This window comes from Maylandia zebra, linkage group LG8 (genome assembly GCF_041146795.1).
Source record: "Maylandia zebra isolate NMK-2024a linkage group LG8, Mzebra_GT3a, whole genome shotgun sequence".
Lineage (NCBI taxonomy): Eukaryota > Metazoa > Chordata > Actinopteri > Cichliformes > Cichlidae > Maylandia > Maylandia zebra.
In genome coordinates this window covers 13420204-13438794 of record NC_135174.1, presented here as the reverse complement: position 1 = coordinate 13438794, position 18591 = coordinate 13420204, and the positions used below count along the sequence as shown (strand labels likewise).

At 40.1% G+C, this 18591-nt stretch overlaps 1 protein-coding gene across 2 annotated transcripts; it reads left to right on the top strand.

Moving 5' to 3' along the window:
• Positions 1-4562: 4562 nt before the first annotated feature.
• On the top strand, positions 4563-17899 carry tbc1d24 (TBC1 domain family, member 24). Of its 2 annotated transcripts, XM_004571348.4 has the most exons (8): positions 4563-4676; positions 6781-6870; positions 9273-10382; positions 11334-11492; positions 11792-11855; positions 12982-13077; positions 15295-15541; positions 16873-17899. In XM_004571348.4, the coding sequence occupies exons 3-8, from the start codon at positions 9394-9396 to the stop codon at positions 17025-17027; spliced, it is 1710 nt and encodes a 569-aa protein (XP_004571405.1). In that variant the 5' UTR covers positions 4563-4676; positions 6781-6870; positions 9273-9393; the 3' UTR covers positions 17028-17899. The 2 variants fall into 2 exon arrangements, with proteins under 2 accessions (XP_004571405.1, XP_076743526.1); XM_076887411.1 differs by lacking the exon at positions 6781-6870 and having other exon boundaries at positions 4573-4676.
• The last annotated feature ends 692 nt before the right edge of the window (positions 17900-18591 follow it).

Genomic DNA, 18591 nt, shown 5'->3' with positions numbered 1-18591 from the left:
AAGCCAGTGTTCATACTAATGATGTTTACTCTGATTATTTTGCGCTGGGTCGTGGTTGTCGTCAAGGTTGCCCTTTGTCTCCCTTACTCTTTGCCATTGCCATCGAGCCTCTGTCTATTACATTGCGATCTTCTTCTGTATTCAGGGGAATCATCCGTAATGGAATTACACATAAAGTATCATTGTATGCGGATGACTTGTTATTATATATGACTGACCCGGCATGCTCCATCCCTGCTGTTTTAAGTATTCTGGAGAACTTCAGTTCGTTTTCAGGTTATAAATTGAATTTGGGGAAAAGTGAGTGTTTTCCTGTTAATACGGCAGCACGTCAACTTCAACAGTCCGATCTACCCTTTCGTCTCAGTCCGTCTGGGTTTAAGTACTTAGGGATTAACGTGACTCGCTCTCTAGCTGGCCTTAAATCAGCAAATTTGTCTCCTCTTATATCTAGGGTCACATCTGATATTCAAAGATGGGGTAATCTCCCCCTTTCTTTAATCGGTAAGATTAACGTTGTTAAAATGAACATCTTACCAAAATTTTTATTTTTATTTCAGTCAATTCCCTTATTTTTGCCGAAACATTTTTTTGTTTCACTGGACAAGATTATTAGTTCTTTCATTTGGGGTGGGAAGCCACCTAGGGTCTCTAAAACTTTGCTGCAGCGATGCAGATTTAGTGGAGGACTTGCATTACCTAATTTTTTAGTCTATTACTGGGCCGCTCACATCCATAAACTTTGCTACTGGCTAAAATCTTCTGGTTCCTCGTGGTGTAAATTGGAGCTATCATCATGTAAGGGCTCTTCTTTACCGGCTTTGCTCTATTCCTCTTTACCCGTGAGACCCTCTCTGTACACTGATAATCAGGTGGTTCTTAACACACTCAAAATCTGGTTTCAGTTTAGACGTCACTTTAATTTTGTAATGCCGTCTTCCTCGGGTCCTCTAAGCGACAACCATTTGTTTCCCCCTTCACTTTTGGACTCGACATTTTCAGTGTGGTGTGACAAGGGTATAAAACAGTTCAAACATTTATATGTGGATGGTGTTTTCGATAGTTTTCCCAACTTGTCTTCTCGTTACAATCTCCCTGTTACCCATTTGTTTCGCTATTTTCAAATTCGAAATTTTGTTGCTAAGTGTTTCCCAAATTTCCCCTCTTTACCTCCAGAACAGCAGTGGGAAACTACGTTATCATTTGTTCCTCATCACAGAGGAACCATTTCGAAACTCTATGATGCTATTCTGTCTTTTAGTAACCACTCTAATGTTAAGCTTAAGCGTACATGGGAAGAAGAACTGGGATTTCGAATACATGAGGAGTCTTGGGAACAGGCTATAGCGAGAGTACGATCTTCCACCTCCTGTGCTCGTCTTGGACTTATTCAATTTAAGGTCATACACAGGGTGCATTTCTCTAAGTCTAGACTTTCTGAATTGTATCCAGAAGTGGAAAATAAATGTGATAAATGCCATGGTTCTCCTTGTCACCTTAGCCACATGTTTTTTCTGTGCCCTGAGCTACAAGGTTTCTGGACAAGGTATTTTGCTATTATGTCAACTGTTCTTGGGGTAACTCTTCATCCTTGTCCTTTGATTGCTGTATTTGGGATTCCTGCTCGCTCACTTACACTTGATTCCACACAAAGGGATATTATAGCCTTCACATCCCTATTAGCGAGACGTCTAATATTGTTGCATTGGAAGTCTGTTAAGTGTCCTACTATTTCCCGGTGGCTTAAAGATGTCATGTTTTTTTTAAAACTTGAAAAAATTAAATATACTTTGAGAGGTTGCACAGCCAAATTTTTTCACAAGTGGCAACCCTTTATCTCTTATTTTGCTAGTCTAGAGGTATTGCCTGTTTAAATCTACTTTTGTTACTGTTATATTCCTCTAATATGTTTGATGGTTGTGTTGATCTGTGTGGGACTGGGGGGGGGGGGGGGGGGGGGGGGGGGGGGGCGTTTGTTTTTTTTGTTTTTCTTTTCATGTATGTGTATGTGTATGTATATATGTATGTGTGTGTATATATATATATATATATGTATGTATGTATATGTGTGTGTATATGTATGTATGTGTATATGTGTGTGTGTGTGTGTATATATATATATATATATATATATATATATATATGTATATATGTGTGTGTTAATTAGGAAAATTAAGAAAGGTTGATTGTATTTCGGTAACTGCAAGTACTGTTTTCTTTTTTCAATAAAAATATTTTCAAAAAAAAAAAAAAAGTATACAGGGTAGTATACCTGAAGTTCTGTGTCCTCAGTAATATGTCTGGGTGAAACAATGTTGGCCACAGTGTGACTCCAGAGCCACGTGGCTTCCAATGCAAACATGTACAGCTGACAGAGACTGCGTGGAGGTCTCTTGGCTGTACTAACTGCTGAAAGAAAACAGTATTCACTGACTGATTGAGTTCTCTCTCAGGGACATTCCTGATTTGGCTTCAAAGGGTGACTTGTCCAAAACCTGTCAGACCAATGGAAGGTCCAGTGCTGCTGCACGATTCGCTCAGAGGGTCCATTGCCTCCTGACAGAGAGGATCTTCTTGGCTATTTGTGCCCTATGACGAGAATGTAGTTCAAAAGTATTGACCCACCATCCTTGCTAAAGAACCCCTTACATTCAGAGTGGTATCCACAAACTGAAGCCCTAAATCAGTCAGGGATGATTTAATCCCTTCAATTGCCTTATCTTCCCATCAAGCTAGATGGGGAGGTCAGTTCTCCTCATGTGATGCTACAGGTCTTTGTGTGGTACATGGAGGAGCTTTGAAAATCAGGTCCCTAATGGTCATTTGGACACCAGTAAGTGGACCCTGTGATTTGACGGTCTCACCATGTGAAGCAGGGTTATTATTAAAGGGATTGGGGGGAAGGTGCAAAGAAGACCGGGTGTTTGTGAGACAAGGTACTGGCCAAAAGGCTTGGATGGTGAGAGCATCCACCCCCAGTTGGGGTATTTGTCTGTCTATTAAAATTGGCTCGGTTAGTATAGTGTGGTGACAGTGGATGACTGAAATAAACTGTCGACATGAGAGGACACATATACTGAATCAAAAACAGGGGTATTTAAATGGGGTTGCATAGCGGTGATCAAGTACAAGAGATGTGGGAATTAAATCAGAAATCAGAAATGAACCCAGTGTAGACTGTGTAAACGGGGCGATCGTGGCTCAAGAGTTGGCGGTTTGTCTTGTAACCGGAAGGTTGCCGGTTCGAGCCCTGGCTCGGACAGTCTCGGTTGTCGTGTCCTTGGGCAAGACACCTACCGCCTACTGGTGATGGCCAGAGGGGTCGATGGCGCAATATGGCAGCCTCGCTTCTCGCCCCAGGGCAGCTGTGGCTACAACTTTAGCTTGCCTCCACCAGTGTGTGAGAGTGAATGAATAGTGGAATTGTAAAGTGCTTTGAGTACCCGAAAAGCGCTATATAAATGCAATCCATTATTATTATTAAACTGTTGTTTTCATTTTTGTGAGGTTCATGTGCATCCCTGTGTTCTAATACGGATTTACTAAAGTAATTAAAGTACTGGAGCAAATGTATTAAGTTGCATTGATCCTATCTATGCTTTAACGGTGCCCTAGCCCCAACATATGCCTGCACATATGCTTCATGTAAGAGAGTGTGCTGATATTTGTGTGCATGATAATACATCCATTCTGGCTGGAGTGGGAGGTAAATGGCGTCTTGGGTGGTGCAAAGTGTGAAATAGAAAAGACTTGATGAGTTATGAGTTATCCAGAGAACCATGTACATGGATGACAGATAAGATCTGCCTCACTGTGACATAGCTGCTCTCTTCTTTTGTCATTTCTGTGTGCTGTGCAACGTAATCATTTTTGTGGTGGCTTTTTACTTATATTATATAGGGAAAAACAAATGCTGATATGTTTGTTTATTACTAGTAGTAGTATTTGCCCCTTTTTCTTTATTACTGAAGTATAAAATGACGGTATAAAAAGACATAGGCAGTGCGTGAGAGGAAGAGAGACAGAGCCAAATAACATTTTACCCAGAGTCGCTCTGTGATGGCCCCACAATTTAATCATCAGTAATAACTGTCATGTGTTCGGCGGTTGTATTTTGATGGTTGCTTTGAGTCCTGGACAAAGGCAGGGCTTGTTGTGCTTGCCAGGGTACTTCCTGTCCTGTTCCAGTGCCATCACATATTTGACACAGAAGGTCTGGAAGTAAACAGGACATAGCAGATAATGGGATCTACCACGCAACAGTACTTTTCTTCAGAAACTAAGCCATGGATAAATATTTGAGTTACTCTTTGTTGCACTCAGCAGAGTTTATGGAATTTCATAGCTTTTTGTGTAACATAAATGTTTGATACTGGCATGCCCATGTCATAAACCCCAAATTTGGCATGTCTGCTACTAATATTATATAGTTTGTATTCTAGATTTATGTTTGTATTAACGTTGGGTTTTTTTTCACAAAAATAATCTAACAACCTAGTGAGTGTACAGATAAGTAACTGAGAACAGTTTATATTTAACCACTCCATCTGAGCCCCTGTCTGCAGCTTCAGCAGCTGCACGCTCAAAAACGCTGCGTCCGGGATTGGAGGCAGTGCGCATGCTCGAGGGTACTTAATATGAACGCTGTCTCCCGTCTCAAGACATCTCAGACTCAGGTAGGGATATTCATTTAATTTTCTTCTGACAGCTATTTATATATCGTCTTCCTTGTTGTGGAGTAAAGGTCATACTCTGGCGTGTTTCTAGCTTTGTGGATATGACACGCTTTTCTAAAAAATAAATAAATAAGCGGAAACATCTTGTTATAAACAAACTCCAAGACAGCCTTTGGACCAAATTAATTTGTGGTTGACAACGTCCATGCTGGCTAATGAAGCAACGTTAGCCAAGAGCTTGCTCAAATGTTTTAGCGTTTGTCCGTATCTGCACGCTTGTTGTGGAGGTTATGTGTTTAGCGAGTAGGTTTTGTGCGGCTAGTTAAGGTTCCGGTTGCTCCTGAATTGCACTGACAGATGCGGCTAGCTAAGGCTAACAGTGCTAACTTGGCAAGTGTGAATGGAAAAGGGTATATCAGATTTACTCCGGCGGTAATGTTAAATACCCTGTGACCCGTGGCCGCTTGTTTCGTGCTAGCTTATTTTGCCTCAGCTGGTTAGCTGACGTTAATCGTTTATAGGATTGAAAATGCAGCTAATTTGGAGCTGTCACCTCAGTATGTGATGACACAATTGTACCTGCAGCCTTACCTTAGCCGTTTGTGTGCTTTTACTGAGCGTCCAGAATGAAACTAAAAGCAGTAATTGGTTTTATAGTACAGCTAGCTAACAGTACAGTACGCTCTCCGTTAAGGCTAGCAAGAAGCTTCCTCCTCCTCCCCTCGGTACGTTTTACATTAATATCTGAGGCAGGTTTTGTTTTGTTTATTTCAAATGGACATGGAGCATCAAAAGAAGTACGGAAATGTGTGTGTGTGTGTGTGTGGGGGGGGTCTTTTCTTTCTGTAAATTTTCAGACACATAGTAATACAGCTGCCATCCCAGTGTCATTCTCATCTACATCTATTATCTGTGAATGTAAAGTGTATATAGTGATTAAATCAAACATTCTTTAGCTGGAAACCCTTAAACTATTACAATATTCTTTCTTTTTTGTTTTTTAAATGCCTACAGGAAAATTCTGTTATCCTGATGAAAGGTTAAAAATCTTTGCTTTGGTTTGCAATTAAAATGCAGTTTGGTTAGGATAAATCCAACCATTTGAGCCCTGAGATTTGGGAACTCGTAATTGGTCAAAATAATGGCTAGGCTGTATCAGTCTGACATCTTTATTGAGCAGCATTTGTGTAATTATTTTAAACAGGATTGCATTTAGATTTTACAGGTCACAAACAAAACAAAACCACAAAAAAAGGAAATGGCCGTAAAGCAAAAGTTTAGCAATTCTGTGGGACGAATAAGACTGTTTCACTTCTTGTTTTGGGGGTTCTTCAGTCATTCATAGTGATTGCACGCCTCGAGTGAGTTTTCCTTACTTTTCAGAGCCATGGTAAAAACTTCAGCTCGTACCTTTTGTTGTCATTAATTCCTTGTGGATTTTACGGTGTAATTCTCCTGTAATAGAAGCTGCCCTCTTTTCATCTTTGCCTTCTTTCTTTATTTTTAAATACAGATTTATTCTGTTCTTTAGTCACCCAGTGAAATATTCATCCTGCAAAACAAGACCAAAACTGCTCATTCCAGTATGTGGTTCATGAAATTCCAACCTTTTTTCTCAGAACATTCCTGTGTTTAATGCGGACAGAAATTTCTATTTTTAATTCAAGCAAACAACAAGACCTGTGTGATAGAGCACAGTTTTTCCGATGAAGCCCAGACTACAGGTGTGACCGCACTATAAAACAGTGTGCGACTGTGCTACAGACTGCAAACTATTCTTAGACCTAATCTTAGCCACTATATTATCGAGTCTGACTTTGATCAGTTGCACCCAGTGTCACGTGTATAATGGCAACATTTAGGTGAAACATGCCCTTATTTATTATAAGTAGGACAGTTATATCGCGAGTGCTCCCAGCTTCTCATGCAAGGATATGTTGATATCGTCCTCTATGTGACAGTTATATAAACAGATTTTTAATGACTGTCTCTTTTAGTGTATTGCAAGTGATCTTTGGACTGCCATCTTCATGTGACGTTTTGAGAAAGGGGAAATAAAAGCACCCAAAAAGATTGTGCTTCAGCTATTCTCCGTATGTTTCAGGGCGCAACTGATTTGTAGACGTACCATCTGCCTGTATCATGTGGGATGTGAAACAGTTAGTTAACAGCTTGTGACCTTCAACAATTACAGGTTTGTTTTTTTTTCTAGTAGCCAATTAAATCAGCCAAAGGTGTTTGCACACAAGTCATTTCAAGCTTTCACAGGTGTATGAGGTGTATGATGCACATGCATTTTTGTATTTGTCAGAACATGATTAGGGAAATTGATCAGTAGTGTGTCTTCATTACAGATTTACTGTGGTCATTATGCATTCCATCTCTCAAATCGCTTCTTATGGAAACAGAACTTTCTGAGTCTTTATTTTTGTGCATTTTTCTAATTTAACATTGCTACATATTGGGCAGTATTTTATGTATTCTGGTGTAAATACCAATGCTACATTTGTTATCCATTTATTAGTTTTTCTTTTTATAGCACTCGTTTTTTTTGTATTTTGTACAGTACCATGCTATAAAGTCTAATTTTCCACTTTCAGATATTCATATTTCTTCCTAATTGTATGCTTATCCTCAGCTAGCTCATATACACTAAATTGCCAAAAGTATTCACTCGTTTGTCATATAAACTTGAGTGACATCCCAAAAGACCCTAAGGCTACGTTCACACTGCAGGTCTTAATGCTCAATTCCGATTTTTTTTTAATCAAATCCGATATTTTTGTCTGCTTGTTCACACTACAAATAAAATGTGACAGCAAACGCGCTCTAGTGTGAACCCTCAAAGCGGCCCGCATGCACAAAAGAAGACGTCACACACAACGCGCTCTGTTTAGGCCCAGAACAAACAGTATTGTTTGACTGATGGCCGTTAATATAAAGACTTGTTTCATACTCTATAACTTAAAGCAAAATTGGGAAATGTAAAGTTATTTTGTTATTTACATATGGCCTAATAATTATCCTTATTGCTGTTTTAGAGCGGAGCGGTGCTTCAAAGGATAGTTGCAGATTTCTGTCAGAATCTGCAGATTATACAGTACAAATAAAATGTTCACGTTTCTCCAACGTTGTCTTCCCAACAGTTTCACTGACATCTACACTGGATGGCCAGGAAGCGTTCACAATGTCTTCTCGGGCGCTGATAATTGGCGTCTGTCTTGTGTCAGTGACGTAAAAGACGGATTTAATGCGGCATGACCGTTCAAACAGCAGTCGCTTTCTAAAACATCGGATATGTATCGCATTCAGTACCACATACGAAAGTGACCCAGATCAGATTTGAAAATATCTGATTTGTGCTGTTCACACTGTCATACCATGATCGGATATGGGTCGCATAGCGTCAAATAAGTCGGGTTTGATGCGCTTTCACCTGCAGTGTGAACGTAGCCTAATTTATCCCAAAGGTGTCGTATCAGGTTGATGTCAGGACTCTGCACAGGCCAGTCAAGTTCTTCCACACACTGACCCAGATATCCATGTCTTTATGGACCTTGCTTTGTGCACTGGTGCGCCGTCATGTTGGAACAGTAAGGGGTAATCCCCAAACTGTTCCCAAAATGTCTTGATATACTGAAGCATTAAGAGTTACTTTTTACTGGAATTAAGGGGCTGAACCTAACTCCTGAAAAAGAACCCTCACACATAATCCCCCCCTCCACAAATTTTACGGTTGGCACAATACACAAGTACTGTTCCCCTGGCAACTACCAAACCAGACCCATCCATCGGTTAGCCAGATGGAGAAGTGTGATTCATCACTTGTGAGAACACGTCTCCACTGCTCTAAAGTCCAATGGTAGCATGCTTTACAGCACTGCACCTGACGCTTTGAATTGTGCTTAATGATGTTAGGTTTGGGTGCAGCTGCTTGGCCATAGAAAGTCATTCAATGAAGCTCTCTACGCGCTGTTCTTGAGCTAATCTGAAGGTCACATGAAGTTTGAAAGTCTATAGCTACTGACTCTGCAGAAAGTAATCAACCTCTGGGTACTATGTGCCTCAGCATCTGCTGAGCCAGCAGAGCCACTTTGTGGCTAAGTATCTGTCATTCCCAGTCACTTCCACTTTGTTATAATACCACTAGCAGTTGACTTTGGAATATTTAGTAGCACGACTGGGCATGTTGCACAGCTGACATCCTATCATGATGCCACGCTGGAATTCACAGAGCTCCTGAGAGCGACCCATTTTTTTCACAAATGTTTGTAGAAACAGTCTGAATGCCTAGGTACTCAATTTCTATACGCCTGTGGCCATGGAAGTGATTGGAACACCTTAATTCAATGACGGCGATGGGTGAGTGAATACTTCTGGTAATATATTGTACTTAGTGTAGATCAGGACTAATTAGATAAGTTCACTAAGGGCTCAGAAGGTGGAAGCCATTTTCGAACAAATCTTTCAAGTGATAAATATGAAATTTACATCGGTGGGAACTGAATAATTCTATGATGCTACTGACAGTTACTAATAATGCATGTGCATAACTATAAGCTTTTTTTGATTCTTGTCACCCTTGTTTTTTTCCAGTGACCACAATGGGCAGATAAGAAAGACAAAATATCTGCTGTGTGGAGGCTAGAAGGTTAGTAAGACCTCGGCAGATACCTCCTCTTTTCCTGCACGAGCAGTCCAGCAAGTTTACAGCACAATGGCTGAAGAAGACTATGGCAGCTTTGTGGACTGGAACCAGATGGGCGATTTGGCCAAGAGCAGCGGGCCCACCAAGGTGGACACTAAAGATCTGAAAGAGTTCAAACGGATGGCTCGACAAGGTTATTGGGCCAAGAACCACAAGCTGCGGGCACAAGTCTACCAGCAACTCATCAAAGCCATTCCTTGCCGTACAGTGACCCCAGATGCAGCAGTGTATCGTGACATTATGGGAAATGCAGCCACAAAGAAAACCTCCACCAACGTCCCACTACCAGAGTTTGTGGATGGAAATCCCATACCGCGGTACTGTCTGAAGCCGGAGGCAGTAGCCTCAGCCCATCAGATCATCAACTGCCTCGCTGGACACTTTCCAGATATCTCTCATTGCCCAGCTCTTCCTGCAGTTACTTCATTGCTCCTGCACTTCAGTGTAGACGAAGCTCAGTGTTTTGAGCATGTCAGCCGCATACTGGCATGCAACGAGCCAGGGAAGCGACTTATAGACCAGACCTTCCTGGCTTATGAGTCTAGCTGCATGACCTTCGGTGACCTAGCCAATAAGTACTGCACAGCTGCTCACAAACTGATCGTTGCCACGGCTCAGGATGTGATGGATGTCTACTCAGACTGGCAGCGCTGGGTCCTCGGTGACCTGCCTTTTAGCCATGTGGTTAGGGTCCTAGATGTCTACCTAGTAGAGGGCTATAAGGTTCTTTACCGCGTGGCAGTAGCCTTGCTCAAGTTCTATCGCAAGCATAAAATGGGAGCAGAGGGGGGGCAGGGCAACCAGCAGCAGGAGGATTCAAACAAAATCAAGGCAGATATTCAGGTATTTGTTAAGGGCATTGCTTCCACCGTCACACCTGACAAGCTGCTCGAGAAGGCATTCTCCATCCGCATGTTCAGCCGCAAGGAGATCACCCTGCTGCAGCTTACAAATGAGAAGTCCCTGCAGCAAAAAGGAATCACTGTGAAGCAGAAGCGGTAAAGTTTAAAAAAGAAAAAAAAGAAAAAAGTAAATGTTTTATTTTTTGTTTTGTTTGTTTTTTTAAGTGAGTAAATGTACTTTCTAAACTTCAAAACTGGGCTATTTCCTGTGCGGACACTTTGCTACACGCTGTGTTTATGTCTAAAAATGTGGCTTTATGTCATTACTCTGCTTTTTTTAAGTTAATGTTACCACATGTTGTATAATTTTTATAATAAACTTAACCAAATGGCTTCTCACAGTCCCATACTAGGAGTTGAGCTCTTTTAATAAAATTAATCAGTCCACTTTGTTAATCTAGCAATATGTGAACTCTAATGTTTCATAATTTACCATTACCTTCAGTCTGGAAATCTACTGCCATTAGAATGAAAATACTTGAACATGACTAAACTTCCTTCACGGTTTGTGGACTTCACCCTGATATGCATGGCATGCAGACGACCAATATAAACCATTTGAAATATAATTTAGCACAAGTGTAGAGTAGATATGTTTACAGTCTTAACTGTTTTAGCATTTTTTTTATTTTATTTTATTTTTTGTTGGTAGCAATGCCCTCTGTCTTTTAAGCTTTATATTCTGGCATGCTGTAGGAAACTGTTTGCGTTGCTTTGCATCCTTTTCTCACCGTCTGTTCTTTTTTCTTTTCTGCTTGGTTTGTGCCACGATTTTTCCATGCACCATGTTCTGTCTCATCTGCACACCACTCCTGTGTTTGCCACATTGGTTCTTTTACAGCTCTAGGTGGGTGCTCTTTCATGGTTACACTTATTTCTGATACCCGTTTTAAATAACCTGTGACCAAGTTGCTGTTTTGTGGTTTGGTTTTTTTTGTTTTTTTCCCCCGGGGGGGGGTGTATTTTATACATATCTCTTCACTGTATGGGATGCTCTTTCCGAACCTCTCTCTCTTTCCTGTGTCTAAATTGCTTTGGCATCTGCAGGCGGAACGTGCAGCTGGCACTTAACCCTGACACATTTTCCTCGGAGATAGTCAGTGCCAAGGAGATGCATGACATCTGGTCATGGATCCCAGAGCGCTTTGCCCTGTGCCAACCACAGCTTCTCTTCACAACCTCCACTCACGGTTGCAGCCTGAACAGGTGCATTTTACAATTTAATTAAGTGTTAGCTGCTGCTCATAATTTACATTTTATAACTTTGAATGAAATTAATAACTAAAAGTTTGGGTAAATCTGAATTTAAGGTTACATTTTTCTTTTAATGGAGTCAAATCAATTTCTTTCATGGCTTAAAGCAACGGCTTCTTGTTTTAATAAAGTATAAAATACAAAAGTGTGTTACTGTTGCTGCATTACGATCCACTGGATATGTGTTAGTTTCAGTATTAGGTGTTTAATAAGACTGTTGCAGTGAATTAAATGTTTTTCCTTTTTTACAGATTCTACTCGCATTGTGAGGGCCACGAACCCACTCTGCTCCTCATCAGGACCACAGATGGCGATGTAAGTAGCATTTTTTTTCTACTGACGTAAATATTGTTTATTTTGTCTGAAGGAAACAGTGGAATGTGCCATCAGATATTTTATTATGATCAACGAGCTAAGATAAAATACGAGTAAAATGCGACCTCATATTTGGAACCAACCTTTGGGCGATCTCGATCCAGTCTGTGATGTGTGAAAAGGAAAAATTAAGCAACCTCATGAGTATTACTCATACTTTGTACATTTTGTCACAATAAAGAGGAAGCAAAGATCAGTTTTCTCTGAACTGCAGAAAACTGAACTGCAGTTTGTGACTCTGCTCAGCGCTGCTGCCTCTATGAGCTCAGCGTGATGACGCTTGAACCAGCACTCCACCTGCTGCAGCCTCTGTGGTGGTGTGACCCTCCAGCTTGCAGAGGATCTTCAGAGCAGAAGCACTGCTGTCACCGGCTGCAGTCCAAGACAAAGTGGAGTTTAACAGTCTTATCAGTAAATGGATTGGATTGTTGTCAGAGACGGACATGCATAAATGTTAGCTTCATTTTTCTCCATTTAGGGATGCAGGTCTGTACTGAGATTGCGTTAAAGTTTGAGTTTAATGCACAAGTAAAAACATTTGCACAAATGTCTTAACATATTTCTGCACTTTTTCTTTCTATGTTTCTGTTTTGGTTTCTTAGTTTAAGGGCTTTTGCCGACCCCCAAGTCATTCTTGCCCTCTGACCCTCCCTAATATATAACTATCATTAGTTTCTATCTTTGTCTGATACAGGGAGCATCAAAGGTAAAAATGTCATGTTTGACAAGTAAAGTCCTTCTTAGCACATGCAATAGGTGTGACCTACTCGTAGCATTAACTCAGTCATTGCTCTTTATTTAAGGAGCTAAAGAGGCTAAGATTAGGTTTCTGTTTTTCAAAGTAGACTCGGGTTATATTTTTGTCCTGGGTTCTGTGAACTGGGTTTAAAGTTCCTGATTATACATGTGTCGTATGATTGGATTATCCTGGCATTAGTGTTGGCATCTTACAGACACCACAGTCAGAGTCCTTCCACTTGCTTGACTTTTGTCACAACCGCTGAAGGTGAATAAATCCACAAATTATCTCACTCATGCAGTTTTTACTTAATTTTTTTTCCAACAGGTATGCGGAGCGTTTCTGTCCACTGATTGGGAGGAAAGGAAGAGAGGAGGCAACAAGTTGAGCTTCTTCGGCACAGGGGAATGTTTTGTCTTCAGGGTAAGATTATTTTCAGTTATCTAGTAGCAAAAAACCAATTTTTTTTCTTAAAGACATCATTTGAGTCATTTTTAGAGATAGTTGGAATTTTTTTGTAGTGCTATTGTATGACCAGCAGGGGGTACCATCTATCTTTTTTCAAATGTTACTGTTGTCAATATCAATGGCCCCAGTTGGTATATCATTTGGAGAAGTTTTCATACTAGGGCACAGTTCCCTATTCATTGACATGCTGTCAAGTGCAAAAAAAACAGCCACTCTTGTTTGCTATTCTGGTGGCAGCAGTGCAACATTGCCTAGAAATAGAAATAAAGACTGGCTGTCTCTTCCCTGCTCTATGAATTATTTACTTGGCTAACTGTGTAAAGCTCAGCTGTGTGCTGTCTGAGCCTAGACACCAGAAAACACAGTCATCTCAAACACCAATACTTAAGCACACACATATCGGAAACTCCTGTAACCCGAAGCCCTCAGTATCGTAGCAGGCTCGTACCTGATACCACACCTGACACACACGAGAGACAGACTCCAGGACCAATGTCTATTGGATGGGCAGTAGAGGTTTGAACAGGACCAGGAGAAAATTAGTAGGATACAAGATAATGTATGCCATGCAAACATTAGAATAACCCTACCAAAAAAAAAAAGTTATCAGTCTCCAGAAGACGTAAACTTAAAGGTCTTACCTTCTCTTATGGGATTTTTCTTTTCTTTTTTTTCTATCGTTTACATTTTCAAATTCAAGAAAAGGACCTCAAACTGATGTTTGAGGTCCTTTTCTTACATGATCAGTAATGCCCCTTTGACAAGTCTCACAGCTTTCTAATACTTTGCTAAAAGCTGTGAAGGTGATCCTCCATTCTTCCTTCATAAGGCTTCTAGTTCTGTAATTTTGGGACTTGTATCCACTTCTGTTTTGAGCTCTGTCCACGGTTTTTAGGTAGAGATTGTAAAGAGGAAAACTTCTGCTTTGTTTGTTTGTCTCTTTTTTTTTTTTTTTTTTTTTTTTTCTATGTGGTTGTATTTTTTTAACATGTTCAAAATAAAGATTACATTCAGTTCAGTTCTGTTTGCACCTCTTCAAGGAGCCTATTCTAGATTTTCAAGTGTTAGGGAGAGAGATATTTTTTTTCAAAAACCTAGAGAAGAGAAGATGCCTGAAGAATGAAGAAGTGTACTAGTACAGATTTTCTAAAACAAAGGCAACGTGCAGAGCTGTAGTACCTACAGAAGAACAAAAATGATGAGCCATATCAAGCTGGAAGGAGAAGTAATTCAAATGAGTACATGAGTTTAAATACTTGGGGTCAGCCATCCAAAACAACTGACCGTGTAGAAGAGAGTGCGGGCAGGATGTTGTTAGTGGAGACGAGTATCACAGGTGATCTGTGACTGAAGGATGGCAGCAAGAATGAAAGGGAGGGTTAAAAGATGTTAGTGAGACATGCTGTGATGTATGGTTTGAGCACATTGCACTGACAAAAAGACTGTGGATGAGCTGGAGATGTTAAGATTTTCAATGGGAGTGACCAGGATGGACAAGATTAGAAATGAGTACATATCAAAGAAAGCTCGTGTTAGAGCTTGTATTGTTTCTCTGCTTGACTTAATTTACCCCATTTTCTCCAAACATTTCTTTATTCATTGTGGCCATAAAGCTTTGTTTCAACTTCATCAACACACTGGATTAGTTTTCTAATGTATGTGCCATGTTTAGATGTTCATTTGAAATCTTCTGATTGTAGACTCGTGAGGCATAAGAGAGGTTTTCTTCTGATGAGCCACGTTTTTGCAGGTGTTACGGCACAGTAAAGGTGCCACACCAGAGTCTACTAAATCATCATGAAGCTGCTCTGCAGTAAAAAGCTGAGTTTTCTTGTTTGTAGTTCTTAATGGTAAATTTCATGACTAGAAATCCAAGAAAATCTTCTGAGAAAACTGCTCCAACTTCTTAATTACATCTCAAACTGAGGACCCCTGAGGCTGAGTGTCTCCTCTGGGAAAATTTCAGAGTACCAGATGGCTGCTTAGAGGAGAATTTTTAAAGCAGCCATGACTCTAACAAGTAAAAGTTATGTTAAAGCTCCAAACTTCTAGAGTCCCCCATCTTCTGTGTTTGTGGTGTTTGTGGGTGTTTTGTTCTATTATTACTTCATTTAATGTGTAGTTTTCTGGTGTGTAGTTGTTAATTATAGACATTTCTGTTTCTCTTGTTAGCTGAAGCCGGAGATGGAGCGTTACGAGTGGATAGTAATCAGTCACCCTGAGCTGGCTTCGTCCATCAAGACCCAGGCTCAGAAAGAAACGGCAACATCTGAAGACCAGATCACAGACAGCAATAGCTTACAGCAGCCAGAAAAACCTCCTGGAGAGCTGTCACCATTTCTGTCTGCCCGCCACTTTAACCTGAACTCTAAGAATACTTCTATGTTCATGTCTGGAAATGTTGACTCCATCATAGTGGGTGAGTGGACTTTGACAGTATGTCTTTTATGTGTATTTCCCATTTTAAAGCGTGTTTTTTAAATAGTAACTTGTATTCTGTCATAATTAGGAAAATTGGTAAAGAACTAGCGCCTAATTTCTTAAAGGGGGTGCCATCGGCGTACCTAATTCTAATCAGGTGCTGTTTTAAGCACACTGCTCTCCCCCTACATGATTTGATGATGAATAGTCATCAAATTGTCAAATTCTGAACACATTTTAATGACTTCTAAATCATTGTGATTTTTACTTTCCACAATAGTGAGCTATTGGTGTAAAACACACTTTTCAGCTTTTAATAAATTTTGAAACTGTATTTTTAGAGACCTGGAATGTAAATGTTTTTGTGATTTGTAAAAGTGGTTTATGCTAACTCTGATCAGTAATGCTAAAGACCTTTACTGATATCCTTTGATTTTAAACAGGGTAGCACTTGATGGAAAGCTTTTACTGCACATGCAGTAAAGACTTTTTGCAATCTCAAACATTATAAATAACATTACTAAAATACTTAAACAGAATAATGAACCAAAGAATGAGTCTGGATAGTTTTATGGTCCAAGTTTGATGTTTTATTGTCTGGGAAAATCCTGTTTCACCAAATGAGCAAATGTACTCTATTGTCCTGAGATCTATTGACTCTGGAGGTGGTTTAGTACAGTGAACTCACTGTCATGTTCGGAAACTAGTTAAAGGTGATTTGAGCATTGTGACCTGGTGTTTTATCCTGCTGAAAACAGCCATCAGAAGATGGTGCTCATAAAGTGGGAAGGACACCATCAGCAGCAAAGCTAATGCAGACCATGGTGTTTGAACAATGGTCAAGAGACACAGTGTGCAAATATCCCCCACACCATTACACCACCAACAACCTGGTGTGGTCTTCTGCTGCTGTAGCCCTTTTGCTTCAAGGTTGCACGTGTTGTACGTTGACAGATGCTCTTCTGCATATTTAAGTTACTGTTTCCTTCCGTTAGCTCCTTTTTTTTTGTGGACCAGTCTCTGTAAACCCCAGAAATGGTTGTGTGGGTAAAATCACAGTATATCAGCAGTTTCTGAGTTTCATACCAACCCAATGACCACATTCAGTCACTTAAAACACCTTTCTTCCTTATTCCATTTCTCAGTTTTAACTTTACCAAGTAATCTTGACCATGTCTACATGCCTACTTGCACTGAGTTGCTGCCACACTGATCAGATGTGTTGATCACTATATGTCGATGAAACAGTGTTAATATTAAAGAATCTGCTTGGAAGAAGTGCTGATCGTTGGTAACTCATGCAAACTCTGTCATCTTCTTTCCGATCAGGAGGAGGCAACGGCAACGCTCTGTATATCGACTCTGAGCTGAACCACGGGCGCACTGGCAGTTGCACTACCTTTGACAACCCGCCCCTGTGTGCAGAGAGCTTCCAGATTTCACTGCTAGAGGTGTGGGGCTTCCAGGACACCATGGCCTCATAATGCTGAGCACATACATGCAACACATACTTAGGTATTCATCCACAAACACTTAAACATGTGAAATAAGAAGTCAAGTGTTTTAGGTGGAAAACAGACATGCAAACAAAACCACATCCGTCCTGCAAATTCAACTCTGAATTACTTTTTTAAAAAAATGTATTAAAGCAGTTTGTTCAAATTTCTGCAAATGAACAAAAATGTTTCTTTTTTTTCCTGTTTATTTTTGTATTTATAGATTTGTGTACTCATTTTGTTGACGTGATAATGGAAATGTCCAGGATCAACCTGCTGAGCAAAAACATTTGATTTTCTGAATGTAAATTTAAGTCCTTTTTTTCTTCTGTAGTTTATCTCAATCTGCCAAACTCATTGTTAAGCTAACTCTGCAGTCCTTACATTACTATCAGGTCATGAGGTTTACAACAGCATGTGTGAAGTCGAGTCTCCATGTTTGTGATATATGATGAACAAAAGAACCTAGATGTTAGAGAACCTGTCGTATCTTCCCACACTTCCTGATATATCATGATGGGAGATCTGACAAATGAATTCATAGTGTAAATGTTTATGAAGATCTAGTGAATTTTTATGTTGCCATTTTGCACCAGCTTTCTCTTTGAGTCTGTGATGATTGTCTCCCTTTTGTGCAGTATATGAATATAATGTTGTTGTTGTTTTTTTTCTTCTCCTCTACATCATTTTCCTGTTATTTCCGTCCTTTCCAGTATAAAGATTGTAATGAGAAGTTGAAACGCTGTCCTGTTCCTAAAGTGTCGTTGGGGGGCCTCTGTGTGAGAGTGTGGATTTGAAAATGTGCTTCAGTAAAGTGTCAATTGAGTAATTGCAAATGTGAAAATACAGCATTAAGCTTTCATCAGAGTCATTGTGTTGTCATTGTTATTTTGTCTTGTTACTGAAGGTGTTTTCACCCACACACTGCAGTCCAAAAACAGCTTTAAACATCCATTTCCCTAAAACAACTCAGTGTGAGAGTAATACTAATGAATTCACAGTGAATAAATGGGTGTAAGTAAAAGTATTTCTACTAGTGAGAATGATTTTGAAGCGAGCCATCTGCTGCGGTGAGGAAAAGTGAACTCCAGACCCTGATTCTCCTGACATTATCCACAGTTCACATTTGAAGATTTAGTTTTCTAATCCTTTCAAATCTGTCACGTTTGTTCCTGCAAAGCAAGAGTTGCATTTTCTCAGATTTTCACAGAAGTGTGCCACATGCCTTTACGGTCAGCTGACCACACATTGTCTTGTGTTTGCTCTGTACTCCCAGCGGTTACTTTCAGTTAGCCTTTTCCCAAAGGGACTGCAAAGTTATACAAGTGTATACTGAAAGCCATATCACATAGGGATTGAGTTTTTTTGGGAGGGGGTTGTAAGCCTTCAAAGCACCTCAAACCCACAGAGAAATCTGTGATATTAAAACCACAACTGACACCCTAATTAGCAGAAATTAAATTCTTGCAAATTGCATATAAATCTGTAGTAAAGCTCCAGCTTTAAACTACTAAGAATGACAAGTAAATTGCTCAGACACACGCACCACGTC

Excerpts from the sequence above, each read along its gene's own strand:
- tbc1d24 (XM_004571348.4), top strand. The coding sequence starts at position 9,394 with ATGGCTGAAGAAGACTATGGCAGCTTTGTGGACTGGAACCAGATGGGC. Across the intron at positions 11,856-12,981 it reads TCAGGACCACAGATGGCGAT|GTATGCGGAGCGTTTCTGTC; the intron begins GTAAGTAGCATT and ends TTTTTCCAACAG. Across the intron at positions 13,078-15,294 it reads GGGAATGTTTTGTCTTCAGG|CTGAAGCCGGAGATGGAGCG; the intron begins GTAAGATTATTT and ends TTCTCTTGTTAG.